The sequence below is a fragment of the Emys orbicularis genome, chromosome 3, assembly GCF_028017835.1.
Source record: "Emys orbicularis isolate rEmyOrb1 chromosome 3, rEmyOrb1.hap1, whole genome shotgun sequence".
NCBI classification, from domain to species: domain Eukaryota; kingdom Metazoa; phylum Chordata; order Testudines; family Emydidae; genus Emys; species Emys orbicularis.
The window spans coordinates 131,696,750-131,718,034 of record NC_088685.1 but is presented as its reverse complement, the minus strand read 5'-3'; the positions used below and the strand labels follow the sequence as shown (position 1 = coordinate 131,718,034).

The 21,285-nt window shown below is 38.3% G+C and overlaps 1 protein-coding gene across 1 annotated transcript in view; it reads left to right on the top strand.

The window, feature by feature from the left end:
• Nucleotides 1-21,085, top strand: part of WDR27 (WD repeat domain 27) — a 110,879-nt gene extending 89,794 nt beyond the window's left edge. Inside the window, exons 22-24 of the mRNA XM_065401452.1 lie at nt 1,024-1,126; nt 20,014-20,112; nt 21,038-21,085. Coding sequence (XP_065257524.1) covers nt 1,024-1,126; nt 20,014-20,112; nt 21,038-21,085 — 250 coding nt within the window. The remainder of the gene's footprint in view (nt 1-1,023; nt 1,127-20,013; nt 20,113-21,037) is intronic.
• The last annotated feature ends 200 nt before the right edge of the window (nt 21,086-21,285 follow it).

The window sequence follows — 21,285 nt, the reverse complement described above, 5'->3', positions numbered from 1 at the left end:
AGCTGAATTTAGACATATCAAGTTTAAAAGCAATTCACAAATTAATAGTTAAGGTAGGAAAGTGCAGTCCATTGACTGTGCTGTTTCGACATACAGTAGTTGTAGAGAACTATACATTGCAAGTTGTGAACTAACAGTACAGAAATAGGCACAAAGTGTCCAGAACTCACATAAGAGATAGAGATAGGAATTTTGGAGCTGCCTGAGTCAAATGAAGTTGGACCCTATGTGTATTAACATTAGCGGAGAATTTAAGCACTGGGCTTGAGAGTCAAATTGGTCTACTAAACTGTGGCTGGAATATTTGCTGATTGGGTGATCCCAGATTTAAATTTACAGGAGTGTTTGTCTCTGTCCCAGAAAATTTAAATCTCAAACGGAAAAATTCGAGTTGGTAACTTTACATTCTAACTTTCCAGTTAGAAAACTGGAACTTTATAACTTTACATTCTAACTTACCACTGTTTCAAATTTATTTTAGTAGATTATTGTATTCCTTTAACATCAATTACTCCTATCCAGGGCCACCCGGGGGGGGGAGGGGGGCAAGTGGGGCAATTTGCCCCAGGCCACGGGCCCCGCGAGCCCTGGCTGAGAATCCCTTTCCTGGCTAGAGGCGACTTTTTACTTACCCAGCGGCGGTCCGGGTCTTTGGCGGCATTTCGGCGGCGGGGGGCCCTTCAGTTGCTCTGGGTCTTCGGCGGTGGGTCCTTCAGTGCTGCCGAAGACACGGAGCGACTGAAGGACCCACTGCCACAGACTCGGAGCGCCGCCCGGTGAGTATGTCCGCTCCCCCGCTTTGCCCCAGGCCCCCTGAATCCTCTGGGTGGCCCTGCTCCTATCCGCCTGCAAACATGATATTGAAGATTTAATTTCTGGTACTGTATTGGTAACTAGGCAGATGTTGATCTGAATGTAGCAAAACTTCACAAAAATAAATGATTGTAACTATCAACTCTGCAGCTAGTTTAAAAAACTACTTTTTAGCCAGCGTTAATTCGGTTTATTTTAATTCCTCTAAAGGTGTGAACGTCGATTTGAAGGACATATTAACCGCTGCCACCCATGTGGAATAGCTGTCACTCCCTGTGGGCAATTCATAGCCTGTGGATCAGAAGATAAAAGCGTGCGTAATAATATTTTATGACTTTTGTTGCAAACTATAGAGCTGCTTCTAATATATTCACAAAAAGTGTCCTTTCATGCATTCTTCTGGGGCCTTAGATAAGAGCAGAAAAACTGAGATCTTGTGTGCTTTCTTTGAATACCAGGGATCCTATTTCACATTCATAAGACTCTGGGCTTCCCCTCATGGTGTTGGCCAAAATGTCGTCTTCTTTTTACTGTTATGTAATGTGCTGTGTGCCTGTTGGCTGCATTTTCATTTGGTTGAATGTAGAGAGAGTGTGTGTGTGTGTGTGTGTATATATACATATATGTATATGTATATATAATTAGTTTAAGCATTTTGAGATAAACTTTTTACTTACCTTTGAAAAATAGTAGATGTTTTGGATTCCAAATACCTGAAAGAGCATACATATCTGATTCTTGACACCATAAAGATGTATGCATTGCATCTGACATACAGTGCATTTTCTTTCATGGCAGAGAAAATAATTTTCTTTTAAATAGTTCACATTCCATTATTTCTCCTTGAAAATACAACAGACTCTCAAAATTCAGAAAATTCAGTTTTTAAAGGCTAATTTATTACATTTTATGCAATGCATGATTCAGAGTTCTCACCACCACTAACAGTGGATGGCACATAGTGCCAGTTATGGCAATTCCTGTGATGTGCATATCTGAACAATAGGAACTGTATAGAAACTACAAACTCATTTTGCCAAACTGCCTTCAAGTGGTGATGACTTTTATTAATGGGTTGGAGATGAATCAGTGACCTAAATGAGAAGGCATTTATCTGTACATAGATCCTGTTGGAAATGAATCCCAATGGTACAAGTTCAATTGAGGGTGTTCTTGTTTAAAGATGGTTTCTCTTTTCTCATTGGCTAGTACCATCAGACCCTACTGTCACCTGTAATTACTTCTGGTAAATGTGCATTTGTTTTAGATGTAGCAGACACTCTCAAATAAAAGCAGACTATAATTTGTACAAGTATTCAAATAATGTAAATTTTGATAGGCTATGCATTTCTTTGCATAATTTTGACTATATCGTTACGCTTGATAGCAGCCCTTGCGCCATTTCTTCACTGATTCACTAGAGGGTAGTTACTTTCCGGCTGGTGATATATACTTTGGGTACTCTGCACCATGTGGGATCAGGTTTCTATTGAACATAAATCCCCTCAAAGCTTTTTGGTAGGGAATCTGTTTTACTTTCATCTGTACTCCTTATAAAAAGCAACAGAGAGTCCTGTGGCACCTTATAGACTAACAGACATATTGGAGCATAAGCTTTCGTGGGTGAATACCCACTTCAACTGACGAAGTGGGTATTCACCCACGAAAGCTTATGCTCCAATACGTCTGTTAGTCTATAAGGTGCCACAGGACTCTTTGTCGCTTTTTACAGATCCAGACTAACACAGCTACCCCTCTGATACTATACTCTTTATAGTTAACTCTTTAAGGCTATATGAGTAGGATGAGCAAACATTGATCTTAAATTCAGAAGCAAAAGTAACTGCAATAGCAGACTGTTGTTGAAACCCTGGCTCCTAACACCATATGCAGGCAAGTGTTTTGGTGCCTGGAAGATCTGTAGTAATTAAGGTTCTGTTGATATTTCTGTTGTCTGAATGCTGGAAATCTGCTTTTCAAAATGTTCTTCGGGAAAAAAAGTCATTTTCAGAAGAGAGGGTTTTTTTCCCTTTAAGATGAAATATAATTTAAATTGGTGGTTTGAAGTTTCAACTGTATGCTCATGATTTATATATGATACGTAAATTATTAGTTGGGACTGATAACTAAGGCCCATGATAGGTAGTATAAAAATACATATGACCAGATTGTAAACCCTGTTCTGCTCCCTTTCTGCCTCAAGTCCTGTTGGGATACTGCTGATATGGGAGAGTCCCCAGTAGGTGTGGAGTCAGCTGAGTTAGCTTCTATGCCTCTCTCTTCACCCTTTGGTGCTAGGGGGGATTTGTTGTGGGTGATGAGTAAAAGTGGTTAGAGCATGATGCATTATTCATTCCAGCTACCACAGCTGGCATATGGTCTTTGTGGGACTCTGCCAGCTAGCACATTTCAGTGCAGCCCCTGGGTTGCTCTAATTTGCCTCTGGCTCTGGACAGAGAATCATTGAGCTGTTTAGCTTGTTGTCTTTCAACTGGCACTCCTACTCCTATGGTTCTGCTTTACTCATAGGCCAATTGCTAAGAGGTCTTGAAAATGTCAGGAGCCATGAATACAGTGTTGTAGCATGCTTTCTCAAGTATAATTTGATATTAGGAAACCTGAATCACTACATCAGATTTTTAAAAAAAATCATTCATCATATTCTAGGAGTTACAGCAAATGTTTGATGTGCACCTTATTCCTTAACTTTATTATAACCCACTGTTTACTGCAACTCACATTGTTAACAACATAGATCATTGGCTAGTGGGATATAAATACTATATATGATGTTTGGCACATTACAGAAACTTGTTAATATCTGTCTGCTTGAGACTGAAAATAAATTAGGGGCTAATCAGTGAAATCTGCTCTTAGAGCTCTTTGTTCATTGCCCATACATTTATACTTCTATGTTTGACTTAAATCAGCACTGGAATTTGGGATATTAATATTATTGCATTATATGGGTTTAGATATCATTCATCATTTTTTGTTGAACCAATTTTCCTTGAAGATTCAGAAAGTTTAGAACTCCACTATTTGATTTTTACCAAAGGATCTGAAACTATCCGGTCTAGTAGGATAATATTTTAGTTTTTATCCTTTTAGGAGGACTTCTTTAAAATGTTGAAAGTTAATGTACTTTATAACTTGTACTATTCTTTTTAAATTTAAAAACAAATCAAAGCACTTGACATTCCAGACATATTGTCAAAGCTAATAACATCCTGACAGCTGTATCGAGCTATAACTGAAACAAGTTTTTCAGAATATCTAAAGCCAGCCTCTCTTACAGTCCATATTCCGTACTTGAGCATCTGCAGAAGCTGAGGAAATTTTTGTAAGGGTGTAAGAAATACAGCAACGTGGGCAAAGACCTTATCTTCAAGCACTGGATTCTGGAAAGAAGTTTATGTAACTTTTCTCTGCCCAACAAGTCAGTAATGATGATGTATCTTAAAGCCATCTGTGATTCCATTTATCAAGCACAGTGCTTGCACCTCTTCTTTAAACAAATGTGAACTGAATTTGAAACCAAACGAGCCACTACTGTAATATAATTGAGACATTAATCTTAAACTGTCTTTGTATTCACTTTAAGAAAAGTGTTTGACAAGGAAGAAAATGTGTTGGCAACATTGATTAAAAGCAAAATTGAAACCATATTTCCACAGGGTGCAGAAACAGATCACTGAACCACGTTATTATAAACAAAGAATTGCAGATGCTATCCTCCTTTTCCCCCTTCTTATGAAGTATGTTAGACCTATTTTTTGCTAAGAACAACTCACCACAGCTCCTGTTTGGTTTGAGCAAGAGCTCTGTTTCCTTTTGACTCACTTGGCAGAACTATTACTAGTTAATGATGAGGATTCCAGTGCAGTGGTGTGGAAGCTGTACATGCAGGAGGTCCAGCCCATGGGATGAGGGCCTCTGCTAATTGACCATGTCCTGTCAGAATATATGCTCTCTGGTGTCAGACAGCAGTTGATAGTGAGAGCAGGATCAGTTCTAACAGAAAAGTTTCCATAGCGTGAAAAATATACGTTCCAGTAACCAGATACCTGTAGCGTCCTGGTCCTGAATTTAGTCAGAATCATGTCCAGTGATTATAGAGCACGCTAAACCAGAAATGTTAATTTTAAAATAGCCTTTTTACTTATGGCTGTTAATTATCTATGCTGATTTTTGTAAATAAATAAATGGATGTAGTAATAATTTCTTTCAGACCAATCAAATGGATCATTGCAAGTCTCTAAATAGAAAACAATTAAGGGTATGAAACAAAAGCTCCAACCAGTATCAGTGCTCCATTTTGCTGAACTCTGTATTAAAAACATTTGCAGAAACATTTGGTGCCCAAAGAGATCACAATCTAAAAGAAGAAGAAAAATCGGAAGTGTATGGGAAATAACTACTTTTAAGCACACATTTTTGAATGCATGTGTGTCCTGGCTTCATTTTCCTATACTGTATTTAATGAGGTTTTAGTTAGCTGACTGGTTTAATTATACAAGAAATTATTTCCTTCAGGTTTCTTTTGCTTTGAATACCTTTGAGTAAATTCCAAGATTGCAGAAATAAAGTGGGGAATGTAGAAATAAAGATTTAGGTCTTTGATTATATTTAGATTCAGTTTTTCCAGGTCTCTCTGAACTATAGAGTTTAAGGGGCACAATTTGGCCTCAGTCCTGAACTGCAGCTTGGTAGCATGCACCCCTGTGCCCACATGGAGTCTCAGACTCCAGTGGGACTTTGCCTGATTGCTGTGGTTTACACTGACTGCATTGAAAGACTGGAGCTGTTTTTTAGCATGAATAGTTTCAACCTTAATGACCATTATAATTATGTACATATTGTGTAAAAAGTTCTAGTCACTTTTTGCATTTTCACTGTGTATTTCACTGTGATAAAGGATTGGCTATGGTAATGTATTTTTAAACTTGTTCCAAGCAGAGAATCAAATTTTGGGTGCTCCAGAGTTGAGGTGCAAAACTGGAGTGTGTGTGGAGCCTGTTCTTCCCAGTCCAGTGATCATGAACAGGAAGCAGTCATAATGCAGCTGCCCACACACCTTGTTTTAGCATCACTATCAGCATGCAGCAGTCCCAACAGAGGAAATTTGTGCAGACTGCTGGTGTAAACATATTTATGGTCCCAACTTCTTGCCCATCAGCTTGTGGTTGGAGGGCTGTGCTAATGGGAGTGCAAGTGCCACTGGAGCCATTACCCCTGTTCTTGGTCTCTATGGGTATAATGCCTCCAGCCACTACCATGCCTATAACACACTTCTTCCCACCACCTAATGCAAGCCTGGCTCTAAGAGTCATAACTTGAGCCAAATTTGTTTCAGACATAAAATTCTGGCTTTGGCATAACATAAAACCTAGAGTTTCTTGAAAGCTGACCTGTTTAAGTCTAAATGACTACTGAAGTTGCTGTTTTATAGAACTTTAGTTCTAACAACCTGTACATTTTAGTGATGTGCCAACAGACATTTACGTGGTTATAATCCATTTACCCAGCTATAAATCAGGTGCTGTCTTAAAGGTTTTCCCAAATGGATTACCTTTAAACTGGTAACATAAATTCATTAGTGTTATTGTGTGATGTTTGCTATCTTTGTCTTATGTAATAGAATTCAAAAACAGTTTATTTTTGTATGTTCTTTCACCATAGTGTGTAACTTTCTAGATACTTATTACTTATATTATCAGTACTTCTTTGTGAAACAATATAATGCTGACTGACTGCTAATTTCATCATCTACTTAACCATATGGTAGCAGAACTTTGGTTCTAAGAATACATACTCTAAAGAACTCTTTCATTTTGAATAGTTTTTAAATTACTTTTCTTGTATTTCCTCCTTCCACCCCCAATTTTATTAACTGATTTTATTGGATTTGACATTTACAATAAGTAGCTATTTTAATAATTCTTCATTCAACCTGGGAAACGAATTTTAGCTGTAATAAAGTGTTGAGTGCTATTCAGCATTTATCTCCTGAGACTGTCTCCTTGTGAGGAAGGATGGTCCACTGGTTAGAGCACTAGCTTGGGCAATAGAAGATCTGGGTTCAATTTTTGCTCTGCCACAAGCATCCTATGTGACCCTAGGCAAATCACTTAGTCTATCTGTGCTTCTTCCCCATCTGTACAATGGGAATAATACCTGGGCTAAATACATTCTATAGAGTGTGAGTGATTTATACTACCGCAATACCGAATGCAGATAGAATACCACTCCTAGGCCAATCTCAAATGCGTCCATTTAAAGTATATGTATACTTTCTGCCAGGTGGTGACAGCAGCAACAAGGGTCAATATCCAGGGGTTTCTCTTAATATTACAAAACAGAACTGTCTTGAACCCCCATCCAGAAATCTAGAAAAACTGAACACTACACTGGGCACCTGTAAAAGGCAATACTTCCCTACCCACAAGCACGGAATCTGTGTATAACAAAAGAAAACTTTTATTAAGAGGAGAGGTAACACAGCATTAATTTGGGAGAACACAACAATGATTCAAAAGCATGTACACAATAAGTAAACACCCACCCCCACAGAATCTTGGGCACTACTTTGCCTTAGTTTCCCACCTTGCAATATGAAAGTCCAGTGGACAAGTGTCCCTTCAATATGCCACTCTCCTTTTTCTTCTGTTGCACCCCACTTACGGTTTGTTAGTCTAGGGTCTAGGTGTGTATTCGGGTGGGTTCACCTCCAATTCCTGAGGGGAAGTGTGTGTGCTCAAGTGATGTTTCCACCTCTGTTCTCTGCTGTCATTGCTGCTGTTGGCTGCAATGCTGTGTTCTCAGGTTCCACCACCTAACCCAGTTCTTAGTGATTTCACTAGTTAGCAGGGAACCTCACTGCTGCCGCCTCCTCTTCATTTTTTCACCATTATCCTGCCCCCACACCAAGACTAAGGCTCAGCTCCCTAGATCAGCTTATTAGTGATTACAGCTCTAGTCATCATTAACAAGAAACGAGGACTCGCAATTAAGCCTAATCAACTGTTTGTAAACGCTGGAGGGAAAGGGTCCTATGGCATCTAGGACCCTTTAAACAGAGTTCACACCACCATGTAGAAACACCTATTCCCATCCTTTCTGTTGTTCAGATGGGATTGGCATCACTCCCACCCCCTCTCGGTGAGTGAGGATGAATTGAGGGTGACTTTCTCACTTAGGGCATATTAAGTACAGTTCTTCTGCCCTTTAGTCATACAGTAAAAATAACAACATTGTATTATCCCTGTATCTAAGACTTAGGTGAATTTTAACCCAAAACAGTCAAAATTGATCACTTTGGCAAAGCAGGTCTGTCTGCTGATCACCTAGAAGAGACAATAGGTGTGTCTGTGCAAATGTGGTCTGTTCCTGAGGTCTTTTCCCCCAGTTCATCAATAGATGGCAGGAGAGAGCTCATTCAGACCACTGGCTTATTGAAGACATACAATATTGTCTGACTTTATAATGGCTCCTTAAGAACCCGGATGGCCTTCCCGTGGACTGCAGAGACATGAGAAATGACTTTTTTCTTCATGAAGTCCCTTGTCACTAAGATGGAGAAACCCCAGCAGGGGTTCTTTTTATTCATCTGGGGTTAGCTAAGAGATTGCTATGTTTCCTTACTAATATGAATCAGGACTTTGCCACCTCCACATAGAGTTTAGAAGCAGCACAATCTTTTATGATGACTCAGAATGCAATGGTTCACTTGCTCAGTGGAAATAGGTGAGCAGAAGCACAATACACCTGTGTTGCACTGGCTTACTGTTTGATTCTAGGTCAGTTCAAGTTTTTGGCTTAATCTGTGGTGCCTTCTGCAGTTGAGGCCCGGCCACCATGGACACTGCACCTTGTTGCATACCACTATGATAGCTGAGAAGTTCGTATTGGCGGGAAGAAGGGTGTACTTCCCTAGCTAATGTGGAAATTCCCTTTTCTGATGATCCCACAGGATATGTCTATGCTGCACCGCAGCTGGCTTATGCCAGCTGACTCAGGCTAAGGGGCTGTTTAATTGCTGTGTAGACATTTGGGCTTGGGCTGGAGTCCAGGCTCTAGGACTGTGCAAAGTAGGAGAGTCCCAGAGCTCGGGCTGCAGCCAGAGCCCAAAGGTCTACACTGCAATTAAACAGCACCTTAGCGTGAGTGCTAGTCAGCTGGCATGGGCCAGCCACAGGTGTCTAATTACAGTGTAGACATACCTTCAGAGCTCAAGTTTGTGAGTCAACAGAGCACAAAGCAAAGGCTAACTTTCAAGCATTAAATAATTCTAAAAGTTTGGCTGAAAAGTATATATAACTCATCTCTTAGCTAAGGAATCTTTTTTACAGAGAAAGGGCCCAGTTTTCAAATGTGGACACAGTGGGTATCATATCAACACTTATACATGTTAAATGGTTATGCACATAATTACCCATTTTTAATGCCAAGTTATATTAGTATTTGGACACTTTATTTCATTGGAAAATAAAGCTTAAGTTTGCAGACTTGATGTTAAAAAAGAAACATCAGATATTATATTTACCTTAAAGAGCTATGTCATCAGTTGCAGAATTTTATTCAGTTCCATTGCTAGGTATCATCTGTATTTCTAATAATAAACTGCATTGTAGTCTCAAACATATTGTGGAAAGGGAAAATCCTGATTTTGTAGCTTTCCTACGGCAAATTCTTTTCTCTGTATTAGATTTAAAAGTGTAAGATGACTCTATATATGTTGTTAAGTGTTCTAGGGTTCCTGTTACTGAGTCAACTTCAGTATACAAAACAGGAAATAGAATTACTGTATTGCTACAATTTTAGATTATAGAAAACGAGAGAGAATCTCAGCAGCAGCCAGGAAAGAGGCATTTGCAGGAAACAAAATTTAAAATTTCCTAGATCTTAGCCTAACCACATAATCCCTCAGGAGAGAGATGGTGGAGGTGAGGAGAGTTTTCCAAGAAGAAAATATTAAAGCATTAGTTCTGTACTTTGCCAAGCTTAGGAAATATTATAAAAGTTAAAACATTTATACTTTTAAAACCACTGCCTACATACAGCAGTGATTGGTGCAATATAATTAGCATAGGCAGACAGATAAAGCTTATATTTGAGGCCTCAAAATTGGCTATCGACTGTTAACTAAAGTAAGGGAAGAAAATGAATCATAAGCTTCTGAGAAAGGAGATTTACAGAAACAAAACTGGAGTTTGATTAAGAATTCTGCTTATAAAATTTTATTCTCTTGGAAATTTGAACAACTTTAGCTAGAAATGTATGCTGTGCTGCTCACTTTAAGTACATTGTGGTTTTAGAGATGTTACTGGTTTTGGTGGTATTCTTCAGTTATATGGGGTATTAATTATTTTTTATTTTTCCTGTTATGGTTGTACTGACAGAGCTCAAGCAAGGATTAGGGGTTAGGGTGACCAGACAGTAAATGTGAAGAATGGTGACGGGGTAGAGGGTAATAAGAGCCTATATAAGAAAAAGACCCAACAATCGGGACTGTCCCTGTAAAATCGGGACATCTGGTAACCCTAATTAGGGTCTTTTTGTAGGAGGCATTAGTTTAGCAAATAACACAAAGACCGGCTCTGCACTAAACACCTCTAAAACTGTAAGGGATTTTTAAAGCATGCCTACTTTATTTGATCAGTGTTCTGGTGACATGTCTGATTAGATTGACACTTCCCTCGCCACACCAAAATGTGGACATGTATGTAGGCGATCTGGGGACTACAGAATGTGAAGCTATGCTTATATAGGGTGACCAGATAGCAACTGTGAAAAAACGGGACGGGGGTGGGAGGTAATAGGCGCCTATATAAGAAAAAGTCCCCAAAAACGGGACTGTCCCTTTAAAAACGGGACATCTGGTCACTCTATGCTTATAGATACTGATGAAATTTGTTTTATTATACATGGAGCTGGCAGTGACACTTATGATTAAGGTTGCTGAACACTTTCAGCTGTAACCCCTATAATGGTCCACTGGTCTGGAACCTGGGGTTGTGGTAACTGATGCCTCCATGTCACCAATGGGAGCCAAGTGAAGCAGCATCCAGTGCTTACTGCATCAGTAGGCACTGCAGGAAGTACCACCTAAAGAGGCCAGAGTGACAGAACCCAGGGGATGCCTGATTGGGTCACACCAACAATTGAAACCAGGAAACTACCCCAGGGAGCCATCTGAACAACAGTGCAGATGCTGGCTTGCTACAGACCTTGTCTTTTGCCACATCTTACTCCTGACTTCAACCCTGGCCCGGCTTGACCTTGGTACCTGTTTCCTGAGTTGAGCTGGTAACTTGTCTCAACTCCTGCCTTTGACCCCAGCCCAGAGGACACTACTGGACTGGTTATCTCCCTGCTGGCCTTTATGAGCACCTTTTCAGTTGCTGATAACTTTGTCAAACCTTAACTGCTTGGGTTGAAATTTGTTGTCTACATCAGGCTGATTTCTTTTTCTTCTTTAAAATTTCATCTGAAGTGGTTCACCTGTTTTTGAGAAATGAGATTTAGAGAAAAACCCATTCTTTTGTTAATGTTAAAAAAAATCCTTACAGCCATTTGGAGAAGCTCTTTCACCTCCATTCTTTGCAGCAGATTTGAAATTTGGACTTGAAATTGGCTGGGGAGGAAGGGGGGTTGCCCTGAGGTCAGAGAGATGCCTATTATTATCATGTGAAAATCCACCAAGCTTTCAGAAAACTGTTATTTGGTAGAGGCTTACAGCTAATTTTTTCAGAGTCTGTCCGCACTGAGCAAGGCCGCTGGGGAGACACAGGACTTTTCCTACAGTTGCTGCTTGCAGTGTGGCATTGAGCATCAGAGCTTGACTAAGAGAGTTTCTGTCTTGTGCTCTCAGGCAGCATGGAGGAGAGGAGGAAGCAGCTTGATTCAAAGGGAGAGGAATGAGAAGCAGGGTAGACATCAAGGACCAGAGGGACAAAGCCAAGCTAGGCGCAGTAGGAACAGAGCAGCAGAGGGTCAGTTTGAAAGCACAGAATGTAAGAAATCAAAGTGTACAGAATCTCTTTTCAAACAAAGGTTTAGCCTATTCAGCACACTCTTCAACCCTCCTAGCCCAGAAGTATTAAGTAATTTCCCATTTGAATAAACCTGCTTCTCCTCAAAGAAGAACCTTCACCATTTTCCCTCTTTCTCTTGCTGTCTTCACACACAACCTTAGAGAAGAAAGGACTGATAGACATACATTAAGTGCGCACACACCCTTTCACACTCCAGTTTTACTGAAAGTGTTCTGCAAGCTTAAAGTATAAAAGAAAACACAAATAGGTGTGTGGTTATGGGTGCAGGAAACTTGTTTGGAAACTAATGCACTAATGTTTTTTACTTTTGGCTGACCCTTGAACAAAGATGGAAAGGAAATATCAATATCTACTGAATCAGTATTTTTATTACAAGAAATTAGTTCTAATATGAAAAAAAAGGATTGACTTTGGCTAGAGTCTGTAGCAGACTATATGCACACATGCATTTTGGGTATTTTGGAATACGTCCTTGCCTGCTCCAATTTCTATTTTATGACATTTGGTTTGCAGAAAATCTGTTCCACTTCTATAGTTGAATTCATATTCAACACTTTTCACAGTCATTGGTGTTATGGTATCATTTATTATTCATTTACTTTTTCTAAAAGAATAGTGTGTTAAAATCACCTATGTGAAAGTAGTAAGGATAGAGTATTAAAACAGTTTGTGACTTTGAAACTGTAGTAAAACTAGAATTGTGGCAGACTCAAATAGAATTTATTGATGTTGGATTTAGTCCATTCCTTAGCAGTGCCTGAATGCAGCTTGTTTAAAAATAAAGGAAATCATATTTAATAATTAAAGTTAAAAATAACTTACTGAAAGGTTCTTCTTGGATCTCACACCAAGTTGAGGGTTTGATTCAAAAGTTCACTGAAAAATTGGAAGCTGTTTCTGTACATTATGTTTGTCCTGGTAATGTGTTTTCTTATTTGCGACACACTTATTGTGCACATGCTGTAATATTCCTGGTAAAATATATCCCAGTACTTAGTATTGGCTATATGGACACTCAGACAGAGACGCATGTTGTAATAGCTTCCATGATGAAATAATTAGTGACTTGCTTCAAAAACTGCCTCAATGTTAGACACAAGCTATAACCTTCCATAAAAGCTTACAGTACAATAATAGTCTCATGCAGAATATCCATAAACTGTCTGCAGACTCCAAAAGTGGGTGGCAGAGGAGGAAAGTATTGTCTAGAGAAATTCAAGAGGAGTCAGGGCAAGGGCAAATTAATACATATACTATTGTGGCAAAGCAAACTAAATTGCTACTGAAACCTTAAAGTTGCATTAACTTACAATCAGCAAATCTTTGCTGTGTTGTGGCAAAATAAAAATGTATTATTGCTGTTTAAGCACAAAGCATACAGAGGTCTTCCGCAGAAAGGGGCATGTGCATGTTTGAGTGGAGTGGGGTTAGACGCAATGGGCTTGAGAGAGTTTGCTGCATGTTTCCATGTGCCATGTCTCCTTTCTGCAGATTCTCCCATATATGTAGCAGTGCAGTGCTTCAGATATTCCTTAGTGTAGGGATCAATTTCACCTTCCTGTTGGAAAACCTTCAATGGAAGCCTAAAAGGGAGAAAACCTCTGCAAAAATTCGTCTCACTCAGTTTTATCCCCAGTTGATCTGTTGGACTGGGTCAGGATTTTCTTTATAAAACAGACTACAGAAGCAGCCCCCCACCCCATCCCTTCAATTCCTGGGATTTGTCCTGATTCCGGGATATGAATCGGAGGCCCTATGCATCAACACCATCTCTGTATCTCTGGCAGCCGGCCCTTTGCTACGCCATTTTATTTAGCTGCCTAACTTTAAGCACCCTCATTTGAAAATTTGTGTTAAGCTCTCTTTTCCATTTGTAAAATGGAGATAATATCCACCTGTGTAGAGAATGATTTGTGATTTTTTTGGGGGGAAGAAAGTGCTAAATAAGCATTAAATATTAGGTCTGTCAATTAATCACCGTTAACTCACACAATTAACTAAAAAAAAATTACTCACGATTAATCGCACTGTTAAACAATAGAATACCAATTGAAATTTATTAAATATTTTTGGATGTTTCCTACATTTTCAAATATATTGATTTCAATTACAACACAGAATACAAAGTGTACAGTGCTCACTTTATTTTTTTATTACAAATATTTGTACTGTAAAAAACAAAAGAAATAGTATTTTTCAGTTCACCTAATACAAGTACTGTTGTGCAATCTCTTTATCATGAAAGTTGAACTTATAAAATGTAGAATTATGTACAAAGAAACTGCATTCAAAAATAAAACAATGTAAAACTTTAGAGCCTACAAGTCCACTCAATCCTACTTCAGCCAATCACTCAGACAAACAAGTTTGTTTACATTGACGGGAGATACTGCTGCCCGCTTCTTGTTTATGATGTCACCTGAAAGTGAGAACAGGCGTTCGCATGGCACTTTTGTAGCCGGCGTTGCAAGGTATTTACATGTCACATATGCTAAACATTCGTATGCCCCTTCATTCTTCCGCCACCATCCCAGAGGACGTTTCCATGCTGATGACGCTTGTTAAAAAAATAATGCGTTAATTACATTTGTGACTGAACTTCTTTGGGGAGAATTGTATGTCTCCTGTTCTGTTTTACCTGCATTCTGCCATATATTTCATCTAGGATGATGACCCAGCACATGTTCGTTTTAAGAACACTTTCACAGCAGATTTGACAAAATACAAAGAAGGTACCAATGTGAGATTTCTAAAAATAACCACAGCACTCAACCCAAGGTTTAAGAATCTGAAGTGCCATCCAAAATCTGAGAGGGATGAGGTGTGGAGCATGCTTTCAGAAGACTTAAAAGAGCAACACTCAGATACAGAAACTACAGAACCCGAACCACCAAAAAAGAAAATCAACTTCTGCTGGTGGCATCTGACTCAGATGATGAAAATGAACATGCGTCAGTCCGCTCTTCTTTGGATCGTTATAAAGCAGAACCCATCATCAGCGTGGACACATGTTCTCTGGAATGGTGCTTGAAGCATGAAAGGACATATGAATCTTTAGCGCATCTGGCACATAAATATCTTGCTACGCTGGCTACAACAGTGCCATGTGAATGTCAGGTGACATTGTAAACAAGAAGTGGGCTGCATTATCTCCTACAAATTGTAACCAAACTTGTTTGTCTGGGTGATTGGCTGAAGTAGGACTGAGTGGACTTGCAGGCTCTAAAATTTTACATTGTTTTATTTTTGAATGCAGTTTCTTTGTACATAATTCTACATTTGTAAGTTCAACTTTCATGATAAAGAGATTGCACAACAGTACTTGTATTAGGTGAATTGAAAAATACTATTTATTTTGTTTTTTTACAATGCAAATACTTGTAATCAAAAATAAATATAAAGTGAGCACTGTACACTTTGTATTCTGTGTTGTAATTGAAATCAATATATTTGAAAATGTAGAAAACATCCAAATATATTTAAATAAATGGTATTCTATTATTGTTTAACAGTGCGATTAATTGCTATTAATCACAATTAAGCTTTTAATTGCTTGACAGCCCTACTAAATATATATTATACTTTCAGTTCTGCATAAACAAGAGACCAAGTTCTACACTGGTTTACCCTGTGCAAACATTTTAAACAATGAGGTTAACAAGGTGTAGCACAGAATCTAGCCCAGAAAAGTCTCAAACAACGTATATCTTTCTTGAATTCAACTATATGAAAGGCACTGCATGTCAAAGTAATGTATTTGTATAGTTGAAAGGGCTATACATTTACTGGTTAGCACTAGTCCACAGGATTTGTGGAGGTCAACTACCAACTAATTTATTTATTTCTAGAATATTTAGAAGTAAAATAAACCTGTCAGTGTTACTTTAATACTAACTTTGTCCCTCCCCTCCCCTCCCCCCCCCCCAATCCTCAGGATGAAATTGACAGGTGTTTTAACATAAAACAGTTCTGCTGGTTTTAAGATTTAAAACAAATATTTACTTCACTTTTGCACTATACAGGAAAAGAGTTATAATTATGTACAACTTTCTGACTGCCAAAATATATAATTTTCCTTCCAGGTTGATGATTAGCTGCAGATATTAAAATATACACCAATTAGGACATAAATGAAGGTTGGCCATTAAATATCATCAGTGGCCACATTTTCAACTTCTGCTTTTGAAACCACAAGATAAATGTGAAAATAAATGCATTTAATAGTTCGATTGCAGGATCCTTTTGTGAAATTTCTGGTTTTGGTAAATTAAGGATTTTAAAACTGAAAAGTCTGTATGATCTGTTTTACTCTGGACACCTGTTATTTATGAAGGAAAGGAGTATCTGCACACCACAGAAAGTATGGGGAGCAAAGACATCTTAAGATGACAACTTCCACAACATAAAATGTAGCTTCATACTGAAGATGTTCTCTGAAAAACCTGATCTTTGTTACTTATGGAAGCTTTGGATAGTCCCAGTCCAATGAATTTGTGAAAACTCGGTTTGAAAGAATTACAGTAGAACCTCAGAGTTACGAACACCTTGAGAATGGAAGTTGTTCGTAACTCTGAACAAAATGTTATGGTTGTTCTTTCAAAAGTTTACTACTGAACATTGACTTAATAAACTTTGAAACTTTACTGTGAAGAAGAAAAATGCTGCTTTTCCTTTGGTTTTTTTAGTAGTTTATGTTTAACACAGTACTGTACTGTATTTGCTGCTGCTTTTTTGTTGTTGTTGGGTTTTTTTTTGTTTTTTGGTCTCTGCTCCTGCCTCATTGTGTACTTCTGGTTCCAAATGAGGCGTGTGGTTGACTGGTCAGTTCGAAACTCTGGTGCTCATAACTCTGAGGTTCTACTGTAGATTTTTATCTGTAAGTGTCGATAAATGTCAGTTTTACCATACATACAAATTGACATATTTCCATTGATAACAATTGAAATTTACAGATAGGCAAAGAAAGAAAAATGCTGCTGGAGAACTTGAGTCAAAATCCAGTGATTTAGACTTTTGAGTTAATCTTGTTACAAATAGACTAGTGAATGAATAGTAAAAACAGGTCTGATTTGTTAATTTAAGGATATTTACTTTATATATTTTGACATGTGATGTTGACAATTTGTGTTTAATGGTTTATAAAGTTGTTGAATCTGTCATTAAACAATGGTTTACCCCCATAATTTCCCACAACTGTGAAAAATCAAAACAATAAAACTAAAAATTGCTTAAAAGTAAACATTGACATCAGTCAAAATTCTAAAAAATGAATTCTGCCATAACTTACTGTAAGTCAAATTCCGCCACCCTCACTCACGCTCAGTAGCACCTTGTTCTGTAAATAGTCCCATTGAGTCAAATGGGATTACTCATGGACTTTGTGCCCTTAATTCAACCCTCCTGTGCATATATACTATGAGACCGTCTTTAATGAGCACATATTAGTGGCCCCGTGTGTTAATTTTCTGCAAACCATCCAAACCATGTGGTGACTACAGAATATATCACTTCCCCAGGGGCTTTCCTATGGCATTCATCACTGTAGTATCTGAGTGCTTCTCAAACATTAATGAATTTAATGAGGTGATAATATTATTTCCCTTTTACAGAGGGTGATTGAGGTCTGGTGCGATTAAGCCTGAAATTATCAAGTGTCAACTAATTGGGATGTTCAAGCTAAAACTTTCCAAAATAAATAAATAAATTCCAACCTGAGGCAGGAGCCTGGCCTGGAAAATTTCATCTCTAATGGCTACAGTTGGGCAAAGTTATAAACCACTCAAGACAGGGATTTATGATAGTTAAGGTTGCCTAACACTACCCGTGTGCATCACTGCCAGCTCTCTCTCTAATACATTCATGTAGTTTAAAAGGAGAACTATGTTCCTTCTTAGCTCAAATCTTGTGAAAGGTGATTTATATGCTGTACAGTGGAATGAGTAGTCTATTCTTGTAAAGATGTTTATTAATACAAAGAAAGCTAATGTATAGGATTAACAGCCAATAGTTATCAATACATTATTGGACAATGTTAATGCTTCTATATTTATGGTAGGGACTCATAGACTTTCAGGTCAGAAGGGACCATTGATCATCTAGTCTGTCCTCCTGAACATTGCAGGCCACAGAACCTCACCCACTCCTGAAATAGCCACCTAACCTCTGGCTGAGTTACTGAAGTCCTCAAATCATGGTTTAAAGACTTCAAGCTACAGAGAATTCACCATTTACACTAGTTTAAACCTGCAAGTGACCCGTGCCCCATGCTGCAGAGGAAGGCAACCCTTCCTCCCCCCCCACCGGGTCTCAGCCAATCTGACCTGGGGGAAAATTCCTTTCTGACCCCAAATACGGTGATCAGTTAGACACTGAGCATGTGGGCAACACCCACCAGGCAGATACTTGGGAAAGAATTATTTGTAAGAACTCAGAGCCCTCCCTATCTAGTGTCCTGTCTCCAGCAGTTTGGGGATTTTTACAAATTTTTCAGCCAGAGAAGTGACATTTTGCATAAGTGCCACATTGCTGCTGCACTGGGGACTGGAGAATAGAGAAGCTGCTCACAGGAACTCTAGATCCCCTGGATGATGCAGCTCTAAGCTCCATTGTAGCTACATGGGAGTGCAGGGCAGTTGTAGGCTGATGCTGAGGGGAGATTATTGCATGAAAATACTGAACCACAGCCCCATGTAAAGGGAATGCAGAAGAATAGGTTGCATAGATGCTCCAGGCTCTATACCTGAATTTGGGTGAGGATTTTATTCTCACCAGCATTTCTGTATTTTCCACATGCAAAGACCTTTTACTCTGGCTTTGAGGGACCAGAATTTTCCTGTGTCCCTTCCTAAAAGAGCCTAAATTTGATATTATAGTGTCTTTTAAAAAATAAACAAAGTATTGTTACAACAAAGTCTGCCTATTCAGGAAGGCTTTCTTATCCTAGGCTCCGAAATGCTTTCATGAGTTCCATGTTCATCAGCACAACCGCAGAGATATAGTGAAAAAGGAACATTCAATTTTTGGAATTGCTATAAATCCTACTCAGATTGCTTTTTCACTCATACAGTGTTTTCTCAGATACCATTACCATGTATTTTCTTCTACATTTTCTTTGCTGTATGCTAAATCAGTTTTACTCAATGTTCTGTGTATTCCTTATACATTGTCTTTTTATGTGCTTTGAATATAAATACCAGACAACTGTATGTCACATCTAATTCCTTTCTTCTTACCAGTTGAATGGTACAGTAGAGCAGAATCATGCATTGGCATCTGATTCCTTAAAATCGTTCTGCATACAAAAATACAGGATTTATTTTCAATACATTTAACTCAATTAAGCAAAACAAAAGAACTAATGTTAGAAGTTTAAGAGCCTGATCCAAATCCCTTTGATGTCAGTCAGCTTTAGATTCAGCCCTTAGTGCATTTCTGCTTTGGTACCATTTCATCAGTTAAAAGCTTGCAAACAGTAATTTTTTTCTACTAAATCTACATTCTCATGTTTGGCTGACATACATTTCCCTACCCCACACACTCTCTTGAAACATTTTTTTTGGTCAATTCCTTATCAGTGTGTCTGTGTCTCTAATTATTTAGGCGTTCCACGTTATTGAGAACAATGTGTCAGCCGACAGCTGCTAAGAACCATGAACAGAGAGAAGACAATATTGTTTTAATGTGGCTGACAAACAAATAGCAGCTTTTTAATCATAGACATTAAGATGGTAGGGCTTTTTAACACTTTTTATGCAAAAAGTAGATATTTAGATTTTGAAGAACATCTTTATAGCAAAATAACCTGTTTAAGAAAGGTCATACTTGGCACGATTTCAGTGTCTACTTGAAACACATCTATATACCATTTTCCCTCCCAAGAAAAAAGTTAGAATTGCTCTTTTTCTAAACCATTTTTCCATTAGGATACTTTAAAAGCTAACATTTGCTAAATCATTCTTGGTATTATAAAATGTCAGAACTATAGAATGTCAGATCTATAGAATTTATATCTGCCTGACTATTGTGAAGTATTTACTATAGCTAAAACTTGTTAGCCAGAATGCATATTTCTATCAAGCTATACTTTTAAAGTGTTCAGTAGAAGTCTTTTAAAATGAAAATTTAAACTCTTGTTGTCTTTTAGGCTTACATATATGAGATGCGTTCAAGCACCTTTTCCCATAAATTGGCAGGACACACGGAATCAGTGATCAACGTGGCTTTTAGTCCCTCGTCTCCACAGGTACACTTTTTCCCCCTTTCATTCTTTTTGTGATTTAAATGTATACAAGCTTCATGATAAATGCCCTTGATGTCAGTGAAACATTCTGTCTCCCTTGTCCATCTGTGTGATCTGAGTGACATACAATGGATTGTAATTATTATTATTGAGTGTTTACATTTATCTTTGTTATACACTAGCATTCATAATGAATTGAGTCTCTCATATAAATAATTTAAACTGATTTGGAAAGAGCTCATCTTCTGTATAGTTTACTTGAATTCAACTTGCCCTCCAGCATCAGTTTATGTAGTCTGAAATGTACTGGTGTTGCGAGTCGAAAAGATAGCAGAGGAGACAAGATTGAGGCTGCTATTGGCTCTCAGCTTCTCCTTATCCACAGCCCTCCAATAAGTGTTCTCCCTATGTCAAGCCTGCTGCTGTTCTTAGCTGTCTTCCACCTGTGTTTCCTGGGTCGGCGGTAAATGAGGGTGAACCATTAAAGAATTTATCCTCCCCCAGTATTGCTGCTGCTTGTTTTGAGGAGATATTTTTTGAGAAACAAGTTTTGCAAGTCTGAAGGCTATTTTTATTAACCTTAGAGAACATCACTCATGTGACGTGTCAGCAGAACATTTTTAATTAAAATTTTATAATTATTCCTGGGTAGGTGCTTGAGGCTGGCAAAGTTCAAGTGGTGGTACTAAACTCCTCCTCCCCCAGATATCAGTTTAAATAGATCTCCTATGCTTAATATGTGCAGTATTCTCTTGTACTTTCCTTTACTTACTATAGGCAATATACTGAAATTAAAAAATGGCAACTTTTACTTAGTTATCTACAGCAAATGCCAAGTTAAGAACTGTAGCTGAAGATACTTTTCTAGAATACTTGCATTGCAGGTTTTCCATTTCTCATCCTCCTTTCTTCTTTCCTCCTTTTACAGGAGGAGAAATACTGTTTGAAATCTCATTGTAAAAGAAGTGACCTTTGAATGGTTTATAGACTGGTTAAAAATAGAGAGACAAAAAGTGAGCATCCTAGGGGGGTTCTAGCTACATTTGTTTCCAGTAATGAGCTGATGCAATAGCAGAGGGAGAAGGGATTTCTTGGAAGAGGTGATTCCATGCACAGATATCCTTAAAATTGGTTCTAACCATATTGCCGTCACCCAGTAATATGCTTGCAAAATGT